Source organism: Periplaneta americana, chromosome 16 (genome assembly GCF_040183065.1).
Source record: "Periplaneta americana isolate PAMFEO1 chromosome 16, P.americana_PAMFEO1_priV1, whole genome shotgun sequence".
Classification (NCBI taxonomy): Eukaryota; Metazoa; Arthropoda; class Insecta; order Blattodea; family Blattidae; genus Periplaneta; species Periplaneta americana.
The window spans coordinates 165,793,948-165,814,616 of record NC_091132.1 but is presented as its reverse complement, the minus strand read 5'-3'; the positions used below and the strand labels follow the sequence as shown (position 1 = coordinate 165,814,616).

Sequence of the window (20,669 nt, the reverse complement as noted above, 5' to 3'; positions counted from 1 at the left end):
ATGCGTACGACCATGGGAAACTGAACCGCGGATAAACTCCAGAACACGGTACCCTACCTTCCCCTCTACCCCCACCACACCTACCTAGCAACTTGCTACTTTCCTTGCTGACTCCTCCCTCTCTCGCGTTCTCACGCTGCATCTCGCTCCATTCGAGACGCGCGCCACCTCGAAACATCGCGGACCCGAGCAAGCCCCGATGATGACCCGACGTGTAGCACATGATGAAAAAAAGCGGGGTTTCGGGGCTGCAAGCCCCGAAGATGGCCCGACGTGTTGCACATGATGAAAAAAAGCGGGGTTTCGGGGCTGCAAGCCCCGAAGATGACCCCACGTGTAGCACATGATGAAATAAAGCGGGGTTTCGGGCACTGAAAAGTGCCTTTTCGAAAACATGATGATGCGCATTTGACAAATGCTGACTCTGCTCTTTTCTGATTATTTGTAGGCACTGAAAAGTACCTTTCGGTTTGACCACGATTGTTGCTTGCAGGGGAATTATTAGCAAGTCTCCTCGCTTGGTCCTGCCTGCTCGGGGGATGAATTAACCTCGCTGCTGAAGTTGTGCACGGCGAAAATATCGACGAACGATTCCATGTTGCTGATAGAGGAACACAGTCGCACATCCAAGCCTTTCGCACGTCGGCACAAAACTGTAGGCACACCAAGATGTCCAGCGTCACCTCTTATTTGTCTATGAATTTCGCCACCCCTTCCTTCTCTGATTGGACAGTCGTGGTTTAGGTACCGTTAACTCCACGCTACTTCAATCCCCCGCCTGCCAACTAGTGACATGAATTTATATTAATTCATGCACTTGAAATACAACATAAAATCGCTTTATGATAACATATATATCCCTCAACATTATTACAAGGGGAGAAATATTACTTTCACGATCATTTATATCACATACCATCATATCTACGCAGTAATTTATTCTTCATCATTGACACTTGCATCCCGCATATTGCCATTTTTTCTCCTTGGTCCATATATATACACACGAGTTCCGAATTTTTTCAACCAAGAACACGTGTTCTCCAGAGAGACTTCTGAGGATTCAAGATTCAACAAAGAAGATGAACAACCTGAAGAATAACAACAAGGACATAGAAGAACACAACAATACCACATGGAGAGAGAGAGAGAGAGAGAGAGAGAAGAGGAAGGAAAGGAATAGGGAATTTATTCCCAAGCCGGTAATTTTTTTCCCTCACATCGCCGTCCCACCCCCCCACCCAATATTACCCATAGTTCCCACCGACCCCTAGTGACTTGGGGTACCATGTTCTGGAGTTTTCCCTGTACAATATTATACGAGTGCAAAGAATGAAATAAATTTCTTCACTATGAGCAGACGTACACCATAAAGGAGAGAGGGATTGGAATGCAAGCGAAAAGTATGTGGATGCTGTTTTATTCCGACAGTTGTATCTTGGATTGGGAAGTCCACTTGTGAAGGAGAGATAATGTAACTTACATTTATATAGAATAAAATGTAACAATATACTTACCTTTGTGAAAGAATATATTGCATTGACATTCCTGTTTCACCTGTTCAGCCACGTCAAATATTAATACATAATAATGTATTAAGGATAATATTGCAGATTCCTTTGACAGTAATTTCACGATGGATATGATCAAGCAAGCCATGCAAAGGGGTAGAAACAGTGTTGCCAACATATAAATTGTATCCCCGTCAGTATAACACCTGGGGCCTATTTCTAAAAAATACTAGTTTAGTAGTTCACCAGTTACTAGTTACCAGAGTATATTTCACCAGCTCTAGTAGATTCTGTTTCTCAAACTATTTCACCAGTCTAGTAACTTGTGACAATTTTTCACTAGTCAGCTGATTGAGTTCATTTGTTTATACCCATTGGTAGGTATTGTTATTTGAGGTAAGGAGGCTATGTTGTTTGTGTTTTGGTTCTTCTCTCTTCTCTTGAAATTCCATCAATTGAAAGCAAATCAACTATACTCAATATGATTGATGACTCAAAGGATATATCATTCGGTGCGTTTGCAAGCGTAATAACAAAAATGATAAAGTAAACGACTGGACAAAAAAATTTGTAATAAGTGAGGCTATGGAACTGATACTTCAGAACAAAGATTATGCATACGTTAGGGACACTTATTGGCCCAGCATTAAGAAAGCAACTTTGACGAGTACCAATTCAAGTTCACAGTATCATAATATAAACACATTATGTAGCAAGTGAGTCTACTGGCGACATGGATGCTACTTATGACTTGAAAAAATCGTTATAAATGAATGTCCTAACAATTATAACACCCCTGAACTCTGAATTATAAGAAAGATATGAAAAGAAGTGAATGTTAAAATGAATTTTATCTGTCTCCTGGACAATTCTACCTCTAACATCCTCTGAAACTGCAGTCTTGGAATAAAATTGAGGCTATCATCTTTTGAAATTTAATGTGTAAGAGGTCAGAATTCATTTCACAATGAACTTTAGCAGATTGTCAGAACTATGAATAATCCTATGCATTATGTCTTTCATATTGTACAAACGATCTACCAGTACTCTTTTGAGTGACATCTTGATGATACCTGGTACTAAAATCCCGATCGCACGGCATGAAGCTGTGCCCTCTTAATGGGGAAAAGTGTTCAATTTTTTTTAATCTTCCTGTTGGCCTATCTGTCTGTGCACAAAGGTATCTGGAGAGGGCGTGATTCTTATTTTGGCCCCGCAATTATTAGAATAAATATGAAACTCTTCAGTTAACATAATCCATAAGAAAACAGCATACCTCATTGGGACCGTTTTTGCATCCCCTTCGTGGTACAGATAAATTTTGGCAGTATTCTCTTTGATGTTAGGAATGGCAAAAACGTTGACATTAATTTGACATAAGTAATATGTTTGTTGAATGGAAATTACTCGTATATTGATGGGTCAGACTGTCGTCTTCCTCCTGATTTGTTATGTTCAACACAACCGTCATTAATTATTGTCACATTAAAGTTTTTTTTTTAGTGCGACTTGCAAGACTGCCTGCAAAATAAACGAGTATGATTCGGATGATTTTATTAAATTATTTTCCCAGTCTATACACGTTGTAAAACTATTTATTATACGATAAGATATTATAGAATGAAAGTAGGCCCTAACTATAGTAAACAGTCTTTACCTCTAAGCTTGTAACGTGAGTAAAACATGACACAACATGCTTTTATTTTCCTTCAGTGAAAAGGAATATACTATATATTACTACTAATTCTGTTAAATCTCATAGCTGTTTCTCCAGAAAAGGTAGACCAAGGAAGTCACAATTTCCTTTTGTTTTACCGACTTTTGCGAGATGTATATACTGATTAACACTTGGTATGTACATAGTGATTAACACGTGGTTTAGTTTGCAGAAACAAATACTTCGAATGCGCCTGGCCAGAGCCTTCTTTAGTTACAAGCCGGGGCATGGGTAGGTTTGGCAACGCAGAGTGGAGGCGGGAGATTTTAGAGTGATATTGTGTTTGCTCATTGCTTTCGTTATACGTAACGCGTATTTTTTCAATATTACTTCATGCACAAAGGTAAGATCAAGATTCAGAGTAGTGATGTAAATTATTACGGGTTCGAAAATAGTGTTTTATTGCAATCAATTAGCTATACTTCAGAATACGGCGTGAGTAGGCTACTTACATACAAAGGCTGCCACTTAAAATAATTACAAAAAAAAAAACATGTTTTTGATAGTACGAAGATAAATAAATAAATAAAAATGATATTCCTTGCACCGAAAATAATAAAATCAATAATGCAATAAAGACGTAAGTTCCTACGCAGTATTCTTACGTTCCTTTCAGTTAACAAATTTGTGGCTAGCAAATTGACAATGTTTTGAGACTTAATAGTGTTTCATCTGTGAAAAGTTTAGGATATATTTTAATATTATCTTATGCGATTATCTATCGTGTTTTTCTACAAATATTTCAGATGCCTAGAAAGTGCTGTGTGCCTATGTGTCGTAGCAACTACACTTATAATTAAAAAAAAAAAATAAAAACATACTTGTTATTTTATTGATGGTACAAGGGAAAATAAATAAATGCTTAAAGAAATGTTACTTGTACCAAAAATAAATAAAATAATGACGTACTTTCGCAATACCCTATTCCAATCAATTAACCATTATGTGGCTAGTAAATTGACAATGTTTTTGCCGCTTAATGTTGTTTCACCTCTGACATGAAAGGTGTAGGATATCATATGCATTTTAATTTCATGTGATTATGTCGTGCTTTTCTATAAATATTTCAGATGTCCAGGAAGCCAATTTTAGTTTGAACCTGGCCAGTCACCATAACAATACTGTTATCCTAAATTATTTGTTATAAACTTTTAAAAATATAATTTTAAATAAATATAAATACAGAAAACAAGCTAAGAATGTGAATTATGCAAATAGGCCTAAAATAAAATGTAAACAGAAGAAACTATTGACATTCCTATTATAATAAAAGTATGAGGATGTAAATATAGTTAAGCCAAGTAAAACAATCTATGAAAAAATGACAACACATCCCTTCAACATAATACGTAACAAAACGCAACATTATCTATTAAGTACATGTATGTATCAATTAGCGTAAACTCAGTGGACTTGAAATCCTGTAAATACCAAGTGGGTGAATGTAGAGTATCCAACGCCCACTGAACGAATATTTCACTTTTAGCACTGCCAATGTTGCGCTATAATCGTATATGTAAGGTAGGCTACAACAAAAACCTAAACTAACCAAACCTAACCTGTCAAAGAAGCAACAAGTTATACTAAATATGTGTAAAATTGGCCTATGTCTCTATAGTGGGCGGGACATAAGTAACATTGACCAAACCAACAAAGTGATTATATGCATCTACAAATTATAGATAGTTCTGACGTATAGCAGGCATTCCGAATCTTCAACAAAACTGCAACATTTATGGGATCACAAAACAGCTGTTTACAATGACTTTGAAAACCAACGGCGTAACTTTATTGATATAGCAGGCGAGACCCAACAATTTGACTAGAATTCTGATACACACAAATCACAAATAAGAATATAAAAATGTGGTTATACAATATTTAATAGAATAGTCAATTACTTTGTCATCCATAACCGTAAAAATTCCCAAAGACTGCAACCATCTTATTTTCATTTATTGTGTTGTTTTTTTATCACCAACACGCATTTAGTTTATAATACATCAACAATTAACGTTTGGTACGACCGCAAACATAATTCCATCGACACATACTTATATTGTAACATTAATTTACATTGGAAATCGGCATTAGCACAAACACGTATACTGTACGGTCAGCCTCCGGGTGACAGATAATTACAGTGTTGCCGACGTATGGCCCCGGCTTGTAACTAAAGAAGACTCTGGCCTGGCAGTCGGGACTAGGAACTAGCTCGTGATTGGCCCGCAGCAGGAAGCCCTACTATTGCATATATACCGGCTAGACATGGTCCCACATCACTTCATTCCCTGGAGAAGATAGCAGAGCTAGCCATCGAAAGCTTGGAAGCAAATCTCCAACTCCCCTGGCTGAGAACCCGAGAAGAGTTATTCTACATCAAACGCCGGGATAGCCTCAAGTCATACAATTAAAATCTTGAAAAACGCCAAAACATCTAAACTGTATTATCATGCAAATTATCTCTCCATTGATTTGGCTGTTAGAATTTTTATTCCGAGTATTAATGGGAGACACTGTACGCCAATATATTGTTAATTTAAGAATATAATAATTCCAGTTATAAAAAATCATTGCTTCTTATATTTCAAAATTGCTGCGCTCGGACCTGGTGCTACTTTTTTGTGGTTAAGTCTAATTTCAATATTTGTTTTAGGTTGAAAATGGTTCAGAATTATAAGAGGAAAAGTGACAGACAAAATTGGGATGCAGATAACATGCAAAAGGCCATAGAAGATGTCAATGGAGATATGGTTTAAGAACTGCAAGCCGACAGTTTGACGTGCCCAGAATGGCTCTAAAGAGACGAATTAACAACAAAAATGTATTTGCAATAGATGCTAAGAAATGTCTTGGGAGTAAGAAATGTGTTTTTACCCAAGAGCAAGAAAAGGAGCTAATCGATCATATTCTGAATATGGAACGTAGGTTGTATGGTCTAACTGCTCGCGATTTACGTAGTTTGGCTTATCAGCTAGCGGAGAAAAATAATATTCACCACCTGTTTTCTCAAAACGAACAAGCAGCTGGAAAGGACTGGCTTGTGGATTTCCGTAAATTTCTTTAAGGAACTCAGAACCGACATAAGCAGCAAGGGCTAGAGCTTTTAGCCGGTAGTTTCAACATTTTTTTCAATATTGAATGCATTGAATGGCGAGGGACAGTTTCTGCCTCATCGCATATTTAATGTTAATGAGACATCGGTTAGCACAGTTCCAGGAAGGTGCTCGAAAATAATGGCTAAGAGACGAAGAAACCAAGTTGGGCGGGTCACTTCAGCTGAGCGTGGAGATTCAACTACAGCTGTGGTCTGCATGTCTGCTGGTGGGAACTTCATCCCTCCCATGCTCATCTTTTCTCGTCAGAGAATGAAGCTGGAGCTCATGGATGGTGCACCACCTGGTTCAATATATGCTTGCAATGAATCAGGATGGATGAGGCAAGAAGTATTCTGTTCATGGTTTGACCAATTCCTGCTGCATTCTTAAAGGCCCAGTTGCAGAAACGCAAATTAAATCAGTCCCTGATCGCCAATCAGTTGATGTCTGATTTTTTTGACTGATAGTGAAAAAAAAATGAAGCAAACAAAAAACGTGAGTGGGCTTCTGTTGTGGGATTTGCTAGAGGAGTCGACAAGAAATAGGAACATGCATAGCCTCCATATCCCAAAAGAATTCCATTTCCCATCTCTCTGTTTACAAATTGAGCTCATAACCTACTCAAAAATATTGTGTAGTCATGTGTAGAACCCTGCCAACGGGCTACAACATTCCAAAATTTGAATATGATTGAGGCTACATATTGCCTGTACAGTCACAGAAAAGAAACCTTTCCTATATCGATAAAGTTCGGAATAATTTTAACCAGGTAATTGGATGGGGATGTGAGCAGTATATACAACCAATTACTCTTGGAAATCCTGACATGGCTGAAAATTCTCTCTGGATTTCAAATCGTTCCCTGTCTGAGGTAGGGGGCTTTATATGATCCTGTGACAACAAACAATTTCATTCGTAACATTCCTAACTACTCGGCAAATAGTTGATTTGTGGACCCCAACAAGATCACGTAAGACTGCCTGAAAAATTCCAACAGCATAAAATTTCAGCGTCATTAGAACTTGGTTCATAGGAGAAAGTGGAAGGTTTCGATTTGTCTGTCTGCCTGTATTTGTTTCAATTTTTGAAAGTAACAAAACACACGAATCCTTACTCAACCTAAATCTTTGCTCAAATTCTCTGTCATTATACATAAAAACAATTCATATCTATCACGGAAATGCCTTCTCAATATTTTTTCATTCTAAAATGTCTTCATCAGAAAACTATTGTTACGCAATAACTATTTACTATATAAATTACAGTAACTGCACTATAAAGAGAACAACATAAATACTTGATCAGTGACTTAACCAGCAAAAATCTGTTGATCAAATCTGATGGAAGACTGATCTCCGATCAAATACTGATTGTTTTTTCTGCAACACAAATAGAACTGATGGCCAATCAAACCCTCCTTGATCGCACTTCTTATTCTTGATGGTCATTTGTCCCATATATAAATTTAGAGGTCATTGAAAGGGCAAGAACTAATCACGTTACTATACTGTGCCTGCCACCTCATTGCACTCATCGTTTGCAGCCGCTAGACGTTGGTGTTATGTTTCCACTGAAGGCGTATCATGATCAAGCACTGGAGGAGTTGTTACTGTATTCCAGATTGCACAAATATTTTGTGAATCCTATTTGAAAGCGTGCACTCAAGTGAATGCAATCAGCGGATTCCGGAAAACTAGGATAGTTCCTTACAACCCAGATGTTTTCAATGATGCAGATTTTGTAGCAGGGATAACAACGGAGTAACCATAAGACGATGAAGAATTAAACGTTGAAAGAACAACTTCAGATGATGGCAATATTAGACCTTCGTCATCATCTAATGACTAAATTCTTCCATGAACCTCCAATGACAAGGTTCTTCCATCTTCCACTAATGGCAATTGCCATCCATCAACCTCACAATCTATCCATATTGAACCTGTTAGCCCTCTCAGAACAAGCACCTCTTTTACTCATGGACCAGAAGAAATTTCTCCTTTACCTAAACAGCCAGATAACAGATCAAGGAAAAGTACAGGCTATGTTGTTTTGACCAGTAGCCCATACAAGAATGAGCTATTGAACGAACGAAATAGAAAAAAACGCCGAATTGAAACCATGGAGGCCAGACAAAAGCAAAGAAACATTGCACAAAAAGGAAAATTAAGCGCCAAACAGAAAGAGAAATCACGAAGTTCTCGAATTAAAGCGGATGATCAAACTGGTGATGGAAGTGAAACAGAATGCATTTTTTGTTCAGAGACTTTTTCGAGTTCTGGCAAAGGCGAAGGTTGGATAAGATGCTGCAAGTGCCTAAAATGGGCACATGACGAATGAGCATGTGTCAACAAGACCAATGATGAATATGTATGTGACATTTGCGCCTAAAATACCACTTTGAAAGAGATTCTGCAGTATTAAGAGAATAATAAACTTAGTTCTATGTTTGTAGCCCCACCGTAATTCATTCTGTGTGAAAATATTTGTATTTCAGTATTTATATGTTTTGACATTTTCATTATGTGAGTGCTTAATGTGAAAATTACACATATTATAAAGGGATATATGATGCATATATTCACGTTAGAAATTCACAATTTTGTTAATATATCTAGAACTTTAAGCCTATTTTATCTTAGAGGGATCATTTTGGGCCACTCTCCCCTACATCTCCCACTTTCCCATTTTCAGTAATAACAGAGCGAAATAACAAATATTTCCATTTTCGGTATGATTAAAAAATAAATTAAATGTATAACAAGTTATTCACTATCACTATTCAAAAATGGTACAGTATATCACTTCTACAACAAACACAGTTCTTTAAAATTTTTCCACTATCGGACTCAGGGCCTACTTATAACTAACTTAGGCTGCAAAGAAAAAAAAAAAAAAAAAAAAAAAAGGTCAGAAAAGCAATTCCCTTATATAATTTCAATATTGTACATTATTTTCACAACAGACAATAGTTCATAATTTAGGATTACTGTAATAAACTACATCTGCATTCACAAAAATATTAACAATTGAAGTAAAGGAAAAACAAGAACTGATTATCATCTCCTTGCAGGCTGCACTGCGCTACTGCATTTCTGCTAATACTGGTGATGATGAAAAGAGTAAATCCCCTTGAATTAGCTTGGTCATGTGACTTTTGCAATATAGTTCGCAAAGATACTTCGTTTATCGCGGTTAACCTGGTGGTGAAATAACGCTAGACGTACACTGTATCAGTTTTTCACGGAAAGGAAGAATATTATTACACCTATTATTATTGACTTTCAAATCAGAAAGAAAGTAACCCAGAAATAGCCACGAAAATTTTTGTATAGCCCAATGGTAAAAATCACTACCAATTCAAATTTCAAATAGCCGAACTGGCTACTTGTAGCCCAATCTGGCAACCCTGTATCTTCCAGCAAGTTTACTGGCATTAAATTATTTTGAAGTATTCTTTACTTGGAAATCACTTGCCTTAGAGATAATGGTGAAGTCAATGACTTTCAAACTTGACAATATGCTTCAAACAATATCCAAATACACCATACAGGATTGTCGTCAAGCCAGCATGCTGCAGATCAAGACTTGGGTTAATGTCTTCTCACAAATACGCTTTGTACTACATTTTTAAGGTGACATACTAACACAGACACACCACATCATCAGCAGTACACTAGAAAATATTAGTATTTAGGTTAAAAACTATACAGAAAAATCGTCCACAAATACATTTGGCTTCTTCACGCAAGAAACCTGGCGTCGATGGCTTTGTAGATTTTTCTAGTGTGAAAATCTCCCACCACATACATAGCAGCACAAATCTTCGTGTATTTGCTGGCGTCCAAATCTCTTTAAAGTCCCCCAATGCAAGAAATTTTCACAAACATCACATTTTAATGGATTCCAAGCAATACAATTCAGTGCACTAACTTTTACACTTGCCCTTAAGAGAGCAGCACTTGATCGAACATCGTATTTGAATGGCCTACAAGTTATCTGCCTGCGAAAAGCACTTTCCACAACCGTAGCATAATAGTTATTTATGGTACTTGTGAGGTAAGTGCATCTCGCGCAATAAAGATCAAGCTCACAAGTGCCATACGTAATTTTATCCATGACCATAACGAAAAATTCTGTTTTATAAAAGAAAAATATGTCGAAAATAAGTCCTCATATAATCACGTATCATGGCATAGATTTTAGAATCGATGTGTACTAGGTAGGTCATGATGCAGGAGGCCATGATTAGTGAAGAATGATAACTAAGGCGTTGGTTAAATAACAAATTATAATTAATTATTTAATTTTAATATAATTTTTTTTCATTTCAAACGTGTATTTTCGTCTTTTTGAAGTTTCAGGGATTATTTAGAAGCGTTCATGGGAATAATGTAATTAAAATAATTTCACACTTTACTTCTGTAAACTTAAGAGGAATATTAAAAAGTAGTTAATCGTCGTGTCTGTTTAGCTCAGTTGAATAACGCGTGTTGTTATAAAATTATAAAATCCTATAAACGCAACTTCGCAGGTTCAAGTCTCCTCACTTCCCAGAAGGTACATTATTACAAATTAAAAAAAAAATGCATATTAGATATGGATGCAATGTACAAATTACGATGCAGTAGATGGAGGAAAGAGAAGGAGATTGAGTGTATGTATATTTATCATCATCTTCATGGTAGGCTGTCTCATGGCCTGTTCCGACTCAGAGAATCTCTCAATCTGGTTACCGGACGTCCTATATCACGATAACCTTTTGGATTATAATTTAAAACCTGTTTTGTTATAGAATTATGGTCCATACCAATTAATTTTATTTGCATATATATATATATTTAAGAAATGGTAATAAAGAAGTAGAGGTAGTGACATCTAGTTAACTAATACATTAACTTCTTGAGTAATAGTTCAATGGAAAAGTATACGTGTTTGCCTGGGTACTAGAAAAATACTAATGAACTATGATATAGAGTTAAAACTGTGAGGTAAAGTCTTTATCTCACTAGTGGAATAAAGTAATGTTGAATAAAAGCCTACTTTACAAACGGAAAAGTATTTAGTAAAGGCATGGTTTTCGTTATGATCATGGATAAAAATGTTTTCTCACCAGTATATTGTCGTTTGTGGCATTTAATCAGTAAGCACGTTCCACAAACCACATTTTGATGGTTTCTAAGCAACATGGCTTAGTATATGAACTTTAACACTTGCCTTGTCAAAAAAACACTTGCCACAGACATCGCATTTGAAAGGCCTATCACCAGCATGCCGGCGCTTATGAGCCTTTAAGTTAGGCAACTGCGAAAAGCACATCCCGCAAACACCGCATTTGAATGGTTTCTCACCGGTATGGTGGCGTTCGTGGTTCTTTAAGGAATTACACGTAGAGAAGCACTTCCCGCAAGCACCGCATTTGAATGGTTTATCACCAGTGTGCACACGTTCATGTTCTTTTAGGTTATTACTTTGGGAGAAACATTTTCCACAAACATCGCATTTGAATGGTTTGTGGCCAGTATGAATACGAACATGGCAGACTAAGGCACTCCGACCCCGGAAACACTTGCCGCAAACGTCACAGCTGAATGGTTTCTCGCCTGAATGGTGACGTTTATGCAACGTTAATGAACATAATTGACGGAAACACTTCCCACATTCACCGCACGTAAATGGTTTCTCACCAGTGTGAATGAGAACATGGGAATTCAAGACAGTCCGACCAGAGAAACATTTGCCGCAAACATTACAGATGAACGGTTTCTCGCCAGTATGCTGACGTCGATGCAATGTTAGTGAACATGATTGGCGGAAACATTTACCGCAAATGTCGCATTTGAATGGTTTGTCGCCAGTGTGCTGACGTTTATGCGATGTTAGACAACCTGATTGGGTGAAACACATTTCACAGATATCGCATTTGAATGGTTTCTCGCCAGTGTGTACGCGTTTATGCGATGTTAGTGAACTTAATTGTGAGAAACACTTTCCACAGACATCGCATTTCATTAGCTTCTCACGTCCATGACTCCACAAAATTCTTCCGCTTGTAGTGTGCTCATCCTTTGCTAAGTCTTCGGAGTGTGATGGTACAGTTGTGTCACGGGTATCTGCGAAACTGTTACGAAATATAGTCAGTCAACGAAAGTCACATGAAACCAGTACTCTCATAGGAGCTGTACAAAGAATAACATTTAAACATCCAACTACAAGAAGTTTGCAGGGTCAGATCCATAGTTGATGGAAGATTTTAATTTTGCGTAACTGTATTAAATATAACATCAGTTACATATGCTATCTTATATAAAATAAACACTAGCAACTCTTATTAGCATGTTTACATAGATCAAGGATCAATTTTGCGACCTCTTCTCTTTTCAATTTATGTCGACGACATAAAATTTCTTCATTTACATTGGACTGCCACTCTTTTTGCAGTTGACACTAGTGTATTTTATATTACTGACTCCATTGAAGAACTATTTCAAAAGTTTGTGACAGACATTATTACTCTTGAAAACTGGTTAAGTGTAAATAGGTTTTCTTTGAATTTGAAAAAAAACTGTCTATACGATTTTTAATAAACCTTCATTTTATTATATTATTGCGAAAGAATTAAAGTTTGATGATTCTGGAATACAAAACGTTGCATCAGTTAAATTTTTAGGTTTGATTGTTGATGAACATTTAACATGGGATAAGCATATTTAGGCTGTCTGTGAGAAAATTGCTCCAATGTCTGGTATTTTGAAAAGGCTTAAAAGATCTTTGCCTATATCTTGTCTCTTGAATGTATATTATGCTTTTATCCATTATAATTTAATGTATATGTCATTTATTTGGGGACATAATAAGAAAATTGCTTTGAGACCTTTACAGGTTATTCAAAATACAGCTTTAAGAAATTTGTTGGGTTTTCATTATTTGACTCCAGTTAAATATCTATATCAATTTCCTTTCGTTCTACCAGTTGAATCAATTATCAAATTAGGTGCTGCTATTTTCATGTACAAAGTTATTAACAATTTAATTCATGGTAATATTACATTTCAGTTTAATAAAGATATACATACGTATTTAACAAGACAAAAAGACAATATATATTTTTCTCAGCATAGCTCCGTAACTTATGAAACAAAAGGAATTAACAATTTTTTGGTAACAACTTTTAACCACCTTCCTTTAGAACATAGAGTTTTACCAAATTGTCGGTGTCTTAAGAATTGTTTAAAAATACGTTTTTGGGAAGATTATTTATTTTAATTCTCAGTTGATTTATTTATTTCATGGTTTCAAACTTTTTCTTCTTTCTGCCCAAAACTTTATGATATCTTACTATTTGTTCTTATTTTGCTTTCTTTCTTTCATAAATTCTTGTGATATTGTTTATTTTTCACAGACTGTAGTTTCATGACTTTTCAATTATATTGTAAAACATATGTACGTGTTTTTGTATAGCCCCACATATGAGTTATACTCGTTGGGGCATACTCAATAAATTTAAAAAAAAAAAAAGAACTTAGTTCTATATTGTAACTGCTCTGGTTGCTTTATGCAAGCTGTGAATGGGCAATTAATTTACCATATTATCGAAAATAATAGATGGAAAATTCTGGTTCTAGATTAGGCTAGTAAAGGAAGGCGATTGCCCACATCCTAAAGTTCTGACAATACAGACCAACTTCGAATGTACATTATAAAGTGGCATGCAAATATACGAGTATATGAGCGGATTTCAAAACAAAGATTCGCCAAAATTAATAAAAGGAGACTTTTTTAAATGTACCCTATTATATAAACATGCAGATTATACAAATTATGTTTTGGAGAAAATGCAATAATTTCCGCTATTACAGAAGTATGTCAATTAAGTTAAGTTACAAGGTGGCACACGAAATGTCATACCATTTATTTTACACGTAACACCTATTGATTTGTATTCAAGCTTTACAAAATTATACAGAATTAATAATTGGGATTTGGAATTTTATCTCTAATGCAGAACATGTTCCATATGACCCTGTTTTGCCTCACAATCTCTTGCAAACGAACCCTTACATTCGTCATAACTTTTCGACACAAGTCTTCAGATAGCGCATGGCACAACTCCACTAGAAAGGCTCTGAGCTGCACCACATTTTCTGGCCTCCTTTGGTACACTTTCTCTTTTAGGAATGCCCATAAAAAGAAATCGCACGGATTAATGTGCGGGCTGTGAGGCGGCCACATTTTGCCGCACCCATGTTCAGGAAACCGCTGTGACATCTCGTGCAGGTAATCCAGAGCGGTGTTTGGAGTCTGTGGAAGGGCTGCATCACGCATGAACCACTGTGTTTCCATAGAGAGACCTTTTGCCATGAGCTGGGGGATAAAACTGCTTTCCAACATGGTTTTGTATCGAACTTGGTTGACAGTTTCATCGAAGAAAAATTGACCGATGATTCCGTGAATCAAAATTGTGGCCCATACAGAAATTTTTGCCCCAAATATTTCTTTTTCATGCAGCATTCGAGGTTCCCTAGCCCATAATCGAAAGATTTGTTTACTCACAACACAGAATAACTTTCACCTTGTGTTCAACAGTCAATCGCCCATTGTGCGCCATTTCACAAATTGATGTTTGTGCTCGTAGCTATGGTTACATCCAAACTGTGATGCTATCTATCGGATTTTCCATGAATTTTGGCATCCACTAGCGCAGTTAGAAACATTGAAACAACAATATTAAAATTTTTTGTGTGATAATTAAATGATATGACATTTCGTGTGCCACCCTGTAGTTATCTGGCCCTCCAGGATGGAGGCTTGCCGTGTGGCCAACGACTCATCCAGTAAAAAGACACTGTTAGGAAACAAAATGAGTTTCGGAAGGACAGATCACATGAACAAACGACCCAGTGATGGAAAAGAACTAATGAGATAAAATGTGCAACATGAAATGTGCGATCATTTTACAGTTTAGTTAAAAGTCCCGCACCACCTAAATAACTTTTGAAGCATAGGATTCAGTGACATGAAACTTAGCATGTGAGGATACTAAGAACTCAATAATGGTATTACCGAGTTTTTTCTACTTCCGGTTTAACCGGAAGTAACTCCGACTCTCTTATTTTAAATGGAACACCCAATATATATTTTTATTTTTGAATAAAGCTCATTAAGAGCTTTTCAAAATGTACCCACGCTTGATACCTCTGTACAAATTCAGTGTTGCTAAATAAAAATGGAAGTGGTGCAAGATATTCCTAAAGCCTGGTTATATCTTTCCTTAAATGGTTTTTATGATCGAGTGACACATTGTAAAGCAGCTGAGGGCTACGAATTTGAACACATAATTTAGAAGGTGTGCTAGCTTTGTTTTGTTTTTGTTAAGGAAGGAGTGTTTTATTATTTTAATATTCGACACACTTTATTGTTTTATTGACTTAGCAATACTGAATTTGTACAGAGTGTGTGGGTACTTTTTGAAAAGCTCTTAATGAGCACAGTTCAAAAATAAAAAAATATATATTGGGTGTTTCATTTAAAACAAGAGACTTGGAGTTACTTCCGGTTAAACCGCAAGTAGAAAAAACGCGGTCATACCATTATTGAGTTCTTAGTATATGGTTATCCTCACATACCAAGTTTCATGTCACTGAACCGTATGCTTCAAAAAGTTATTTAGGTGGTGCGGGACTTTTAACTAACCCTGTATAAACATGGAGCTATGAGGGAAATGTGTGAACAATTGCAGTTAAATAAGACTGATATATTGCAATTCAAGAAATGAAATGGGCAGGTAAATGAGTTATACATAAATCCAAATGCTCCTTATTTTATTTTGGGAATAATGATGGTAAACATGAGTTTCGAACTGTTTTTAAGCTTCCAACATAATATTACACAATATTTCATATTTTCTTCTAGTTGACGAAAGTACATGTATGACTCGAATTACATAAAAATTTTACAATATAACTCTAGTGACCGTAATCAGAAACCATCAAAGAAGGGTTTTATCATGAATATTGGAAAGAATTTTGCTACTAATGTTACCCCTCCTGTTCTATATAGACTTCTAACATTCCAAGTACCAAATCTCAAAACCTTATTCCTATTCCTTTGCTGTGGTCGTGCCAGAGAATCAGTCCCATTCCGAGGCTTATTTGAAGGATTCGTAACAAGCTGTTTGGTAGCAACAGTAACAAATATAAATGATACTCGGGAAGAAATTAAACACAGAATAAATATGGGAAATGCCTGTTATTATTCGGTTGAGAAACTTTTATCATCCAGTCTGCTGTCAAAAAATCTGAAAGTTAGAATTTATAAAACAGTTATATTACCGGTTGTTCTTTATGGTTGTGAAACTTGGACTCTCACTTTGAGAGAGGAACATAGGTTAAGGGTGTCTGAGAATAAGGTGCTTAGGAAAATATTTGGGGCTAAGAGGGATGAAGTTACAGGAGAATGGACAAAGTTACACAACACAGAACTGCACGCATTGTATTCTTCATCTGACATAATTAGGAACATTAAGTCCAGACGTTTGAGATGGGCAGGACATGTAGCACGTTTGGGCGAATCCAGAAATGCATATAGAGTGTTAGTTGAGAGGCCAGAGGGGAAAAAGACCTTTAGGGAGGCCGAGACATAGATGGGAAGATAATATTAAAATGGATTTGAGGGAGGTGAGATATGATGATAGAGACTGGATTAATCTTGCTCAGGATAGGGGCCAATGGCGGGCTTATGTGAGGGCGGCAATGAACCTCTGTGTTCCTTAAAAGCCAGTAAGTAAGTAATTATTGGAAAGAATTTAAGACAAAATTGGTAATTGTGATAGGAACATAATTTTAGGCAATATTTTTATTTATTTTATTGGGTTATTTTACGACGCTGTATCAACATCGAGGTTATTTAGCGTCTGAATGATATGAAGGTGATGATGCCGGTGAAATGAGTCCGGGGTCCAGCACCGAAAGTTACCCAGCATTTGCTCGTATTGGGTTGAGGGAAAACCCCGGAAGAAACCTCAACCAGGTAACTTGCCCCGACCGGGATTCGAACCCGGGCCACCTGGTTTCGCGGCCAGACGCGCTGACCGTTACTCCATAGGTGTGCACCTTTAGGCAATATTAACTCCAACGTAAGAAATAAGGATATTTAGCGCAGGTTTGTGCAAAATACAGCCAACATGATGTTACAAATGTCAATGGGAGAATGATGGTACAGTTTGCAAATGGCAAGGACATGGCCGTAGAAAGAACTGGTAGAAACACAAAAACATCCAGAAGGTTATTTGGCGTGCTCCAAATAATTCAGTTAAAAATCAAATAAATCATTTTTTGGTAGATAGAAGATACAGTGCATCATTGAATGATGTTAAAAGTATGAGATATCTGCACCAGATATTGAATCCAACCATTATTTAGTAATAGCCAAATTAAGAGTTAGTATTAATACTACAAAACAAAACAAGAGAAGTGAACTCTCAAAATGGAACATTAACAAACTGGAGGAACCAGAAATAAGAAATCAGTGCGTGATGATGGTTAAACAAGGAATTCAGAATAGGAGAGGAAGTGATAGTAGTCAAGAAAAGTTGGAAGTAATAAAAGAATACTATAGCTAATGCAGCAGAGGTAATAATTGGAAAAGAAGGGAAATCCAAAGGGAATTAATGGTTTCATGAAGAATACGTTACAATATTACAAGAAAAGAATATAGCGTATAAAAGAATGACTGGAAGACATAACAAGAGTTAGTGAAATGGAGTGTAAAGAGGGAAGAAGAACAGTTAATGATATGTTGAGAAAAAAAACAGCTTATATTGGATAAGTTACAAAATATAAATATTGAATACAACGGATAGGTAAACGAATTCTATAAAGAACTGAAGAACTATAGAAGAGGTTTTAAACCACAGACAAGGTTAATTAAAGATAACGATTCAAACATAATTGCAAATGAAGTATTGGCTATAGGGATATGGGCATATTCCTGCTGAGTTGTAGTGTGTTACTTGGTTAATTAAAGATAACGATTCAAACATAACTGCAAATGAAGTATTGGCTATGGGGATATGGGAATATTCCTGCTGAGTTGTAGTGTGTTACTTGTTATGGTAATTATATTATTAGTGAATCTTATGTCATTTCTATACCGACATATGCTGAGGGGTAAATAAGAATATAACCACACAAATATAGTAGATAAAAAATAGTATCATACATTATAAAATGTATTTCCTACGTCGATATTAAATTAAGTTCCGAAAGAATGGAATTTCAAAAACCAGTACAATACACTCACCTCTCAGTCAACACTTCATCCTCCTCTAGAGATACCTCCACTTTCTCTTCCTGCTGAACTCTGTCCTCATCCAACAAATCATCCTGGAAATGTGAGTAAATAATGGAGAGAGCATTAACTGACCATATCAGTCATTGGTTTCCTATGTCAGACACCTCACTATTCAAACCAAATGAGGAGCTTGGTATCAAAGTTGGACAACTCCACTTTTGCTTTTTTTTTACAAAACGAATAACTAGATCCTTGGAAACCAATGTCACTGTTATACGTACATTTTTTTTTAAACATTCTCATGGGCCATAGAAATAATTTTTCAGTCTCAAAATGAGATTAAAATTAATACTCAGGTCAAAATTTAAGTTTAAAAAGTGGAGTTGTCCATCTCTGAAATTAAGTCATGGAGTTGTCTGTTTCTGAAACCACATTAAGTCATATTTAAAGTTGAGTTGTCTGTTTTTGATATCAAACGAAGCCATATTTAAAGAGAAATTGGAGAAACGAGCGCTGAGTGACTTCCGCCGATTTTGGAAGAGACCAACGCACTTGAACTGCCAAGATAGAAAACAAAAAAATCACTACCTGTTCAAGAGTGCCACACTCAATCGCTTTCACCTTCATCTTGATGATAATAAAAGCCTAAACTAATCTAACCTAACCTGTCACTAAAATCCTAAACTAACTTAACCTGTCACAGATTCGCCTATACAAGGCATAACAAAAACCTAAACTATTCTAACCTAACCTGTCACAGTTTGGCATATGCAAAGCATAATAAAAGCCTAACCTAGCTAACTTGTCACTAAAATCCTAAACTAACCTAACCTGTCACACATTTGCCTATACATGGAATAAAAAACCTAAACTACCGTCACAGATAAGTATGTAAGACTTAATAAAAGTCTAAACTAACCTAACCTGTCATAACACTCCATTTTCTTACCTCTACACACTTCCCTGAGGTATGAAAATGGCCGAATTTCTATCCCGCTGGAACATTGCAAACTAGCGTGAAGCGTTCGTAATGTCTCGTAAGTTATGTTGGTACGACATGTAAGACGGCTGAAGGTGCATATCCGCAATAGAAAAAGAAGTCGCTCTACGCTCGTCTACTTTTGAATCTAAGTATCTTCTAACTCGGTTTCAAAGCAAATTTACATAAAAAAGTACTTATTTATCTAGAAACCCATTACATAAACAATCAGCCATCTTGGATTCGCGATGCATGATGGGAAAAGTTGATACGAATGTGGTCTTCTCATTCGCTACTGAAAAAGAAATTGTCCTAATTTGAAACCAAGCCAGATTGGAGTTATCTACATTTTGATTTTAAAGTGCACAACTAAGTGCTATTGTCGCTCTGTTCTGTCCGTTTTTTAACCTAAACAGTTCCAGAATCGCATTCAGCACACAAAATTCTATAAGAAACAATCGATATCTCGAAATCGCAAAAAATGGAGTTGTGTAACTTGATACTACGCTTCTTAAATGAATCCAATTCAACTTTTCGATAAGGTTGTAATGAGTTTTACACAAAATCCAATTGGTGTCCCCGAACTGCATTGATTTACGTCCTTCATACATCCTTCCTTAAATTCAGGCTATTCGCTTGTACTGTAAGACATTAGATCAAGTTTGAGCCTTGAAAATATGTGCATGTCATGTATACATGGCCTGCAGAAAACTTAAACAGAATATGCAAGAATATCTGAAGTAAATAAAGAGTAATATTAGCTCAAAATGCAGACGCTCTAACAAGACTTCTTCTGATATACAAAGGTTGGATAAAAAGTTATGGCAACACTGCTGTCACGTGATGATGGTGCGTTCGAGAGCTGCCAGCTGTGTGGACATGAACAAGGACTGTTAGATGAGTTAGTGCAGCCAGCGGCGACAGTACTATGTCAATCTACTGGAGTGTGTTTGACTTTCATAGGGATAGTGCAAGCGCCCTAAGACCATGTTTACAAAACTACAGCAACGTTCCTGGATCAAGATTGAAGTGGCACGAGGCCGTAGTGCACAAGAATGTTTTCAGGGACTGCGTGA

The 20,669-nt window shown here is 36.4% G+C and overlaps 2 protein-coding genes across 4 annotated transcripts in view; both read right to left on the bottom strand.

Annotated features, from left to right (window-relative positions):
- LOC138691785 (uncharacterized) overlaps positions 1-1,630 on the bottom strand; it is a 37,890-nt gene extending 36,260 nt beyond the window's left edge. The window contains exon 1 of the mRNA XM_069814177.1: positions 1,518-1,630. The gene's annotated coding sequence lies outside the window, so the exon portion shown is untranslated. The remainder of the gene's footprint in view (positions 1-1,517) is intronic.
- A 7,657-nt stretch (positions 1,631-9,287) lies between these two features.
- The window catches only part of LOC138691782 (zinc finger protein 568-like), a 52,347-nt gene continuing 40,965 nt past the window's right edge, over positions 9,288-20,669 (bottom strand). For 2 of the 3 annotated variants that reach the window (XM_069814172.1, XM_069814173.1), the window contains exons 4-5: positions 18,624-18,706; positions 9,288-12,444 (exon numbers count right to left, since the gene is read on the bottom strand). In XM_069814172.1, coding sequence (XP_069670273.1) covers positions 11,502-12,444; positions 18,624-18,706 — 1,026 coding nt within the window. In that variant the 3' untranslated portion in view covers positions 9,288-11,501. The remainder of the gene's footprint in view (positions 12,445-18,623; positions 18,707-20,669) is intronic. The other variant, XM_069814174.1, reaches the window with a different exon arrangement.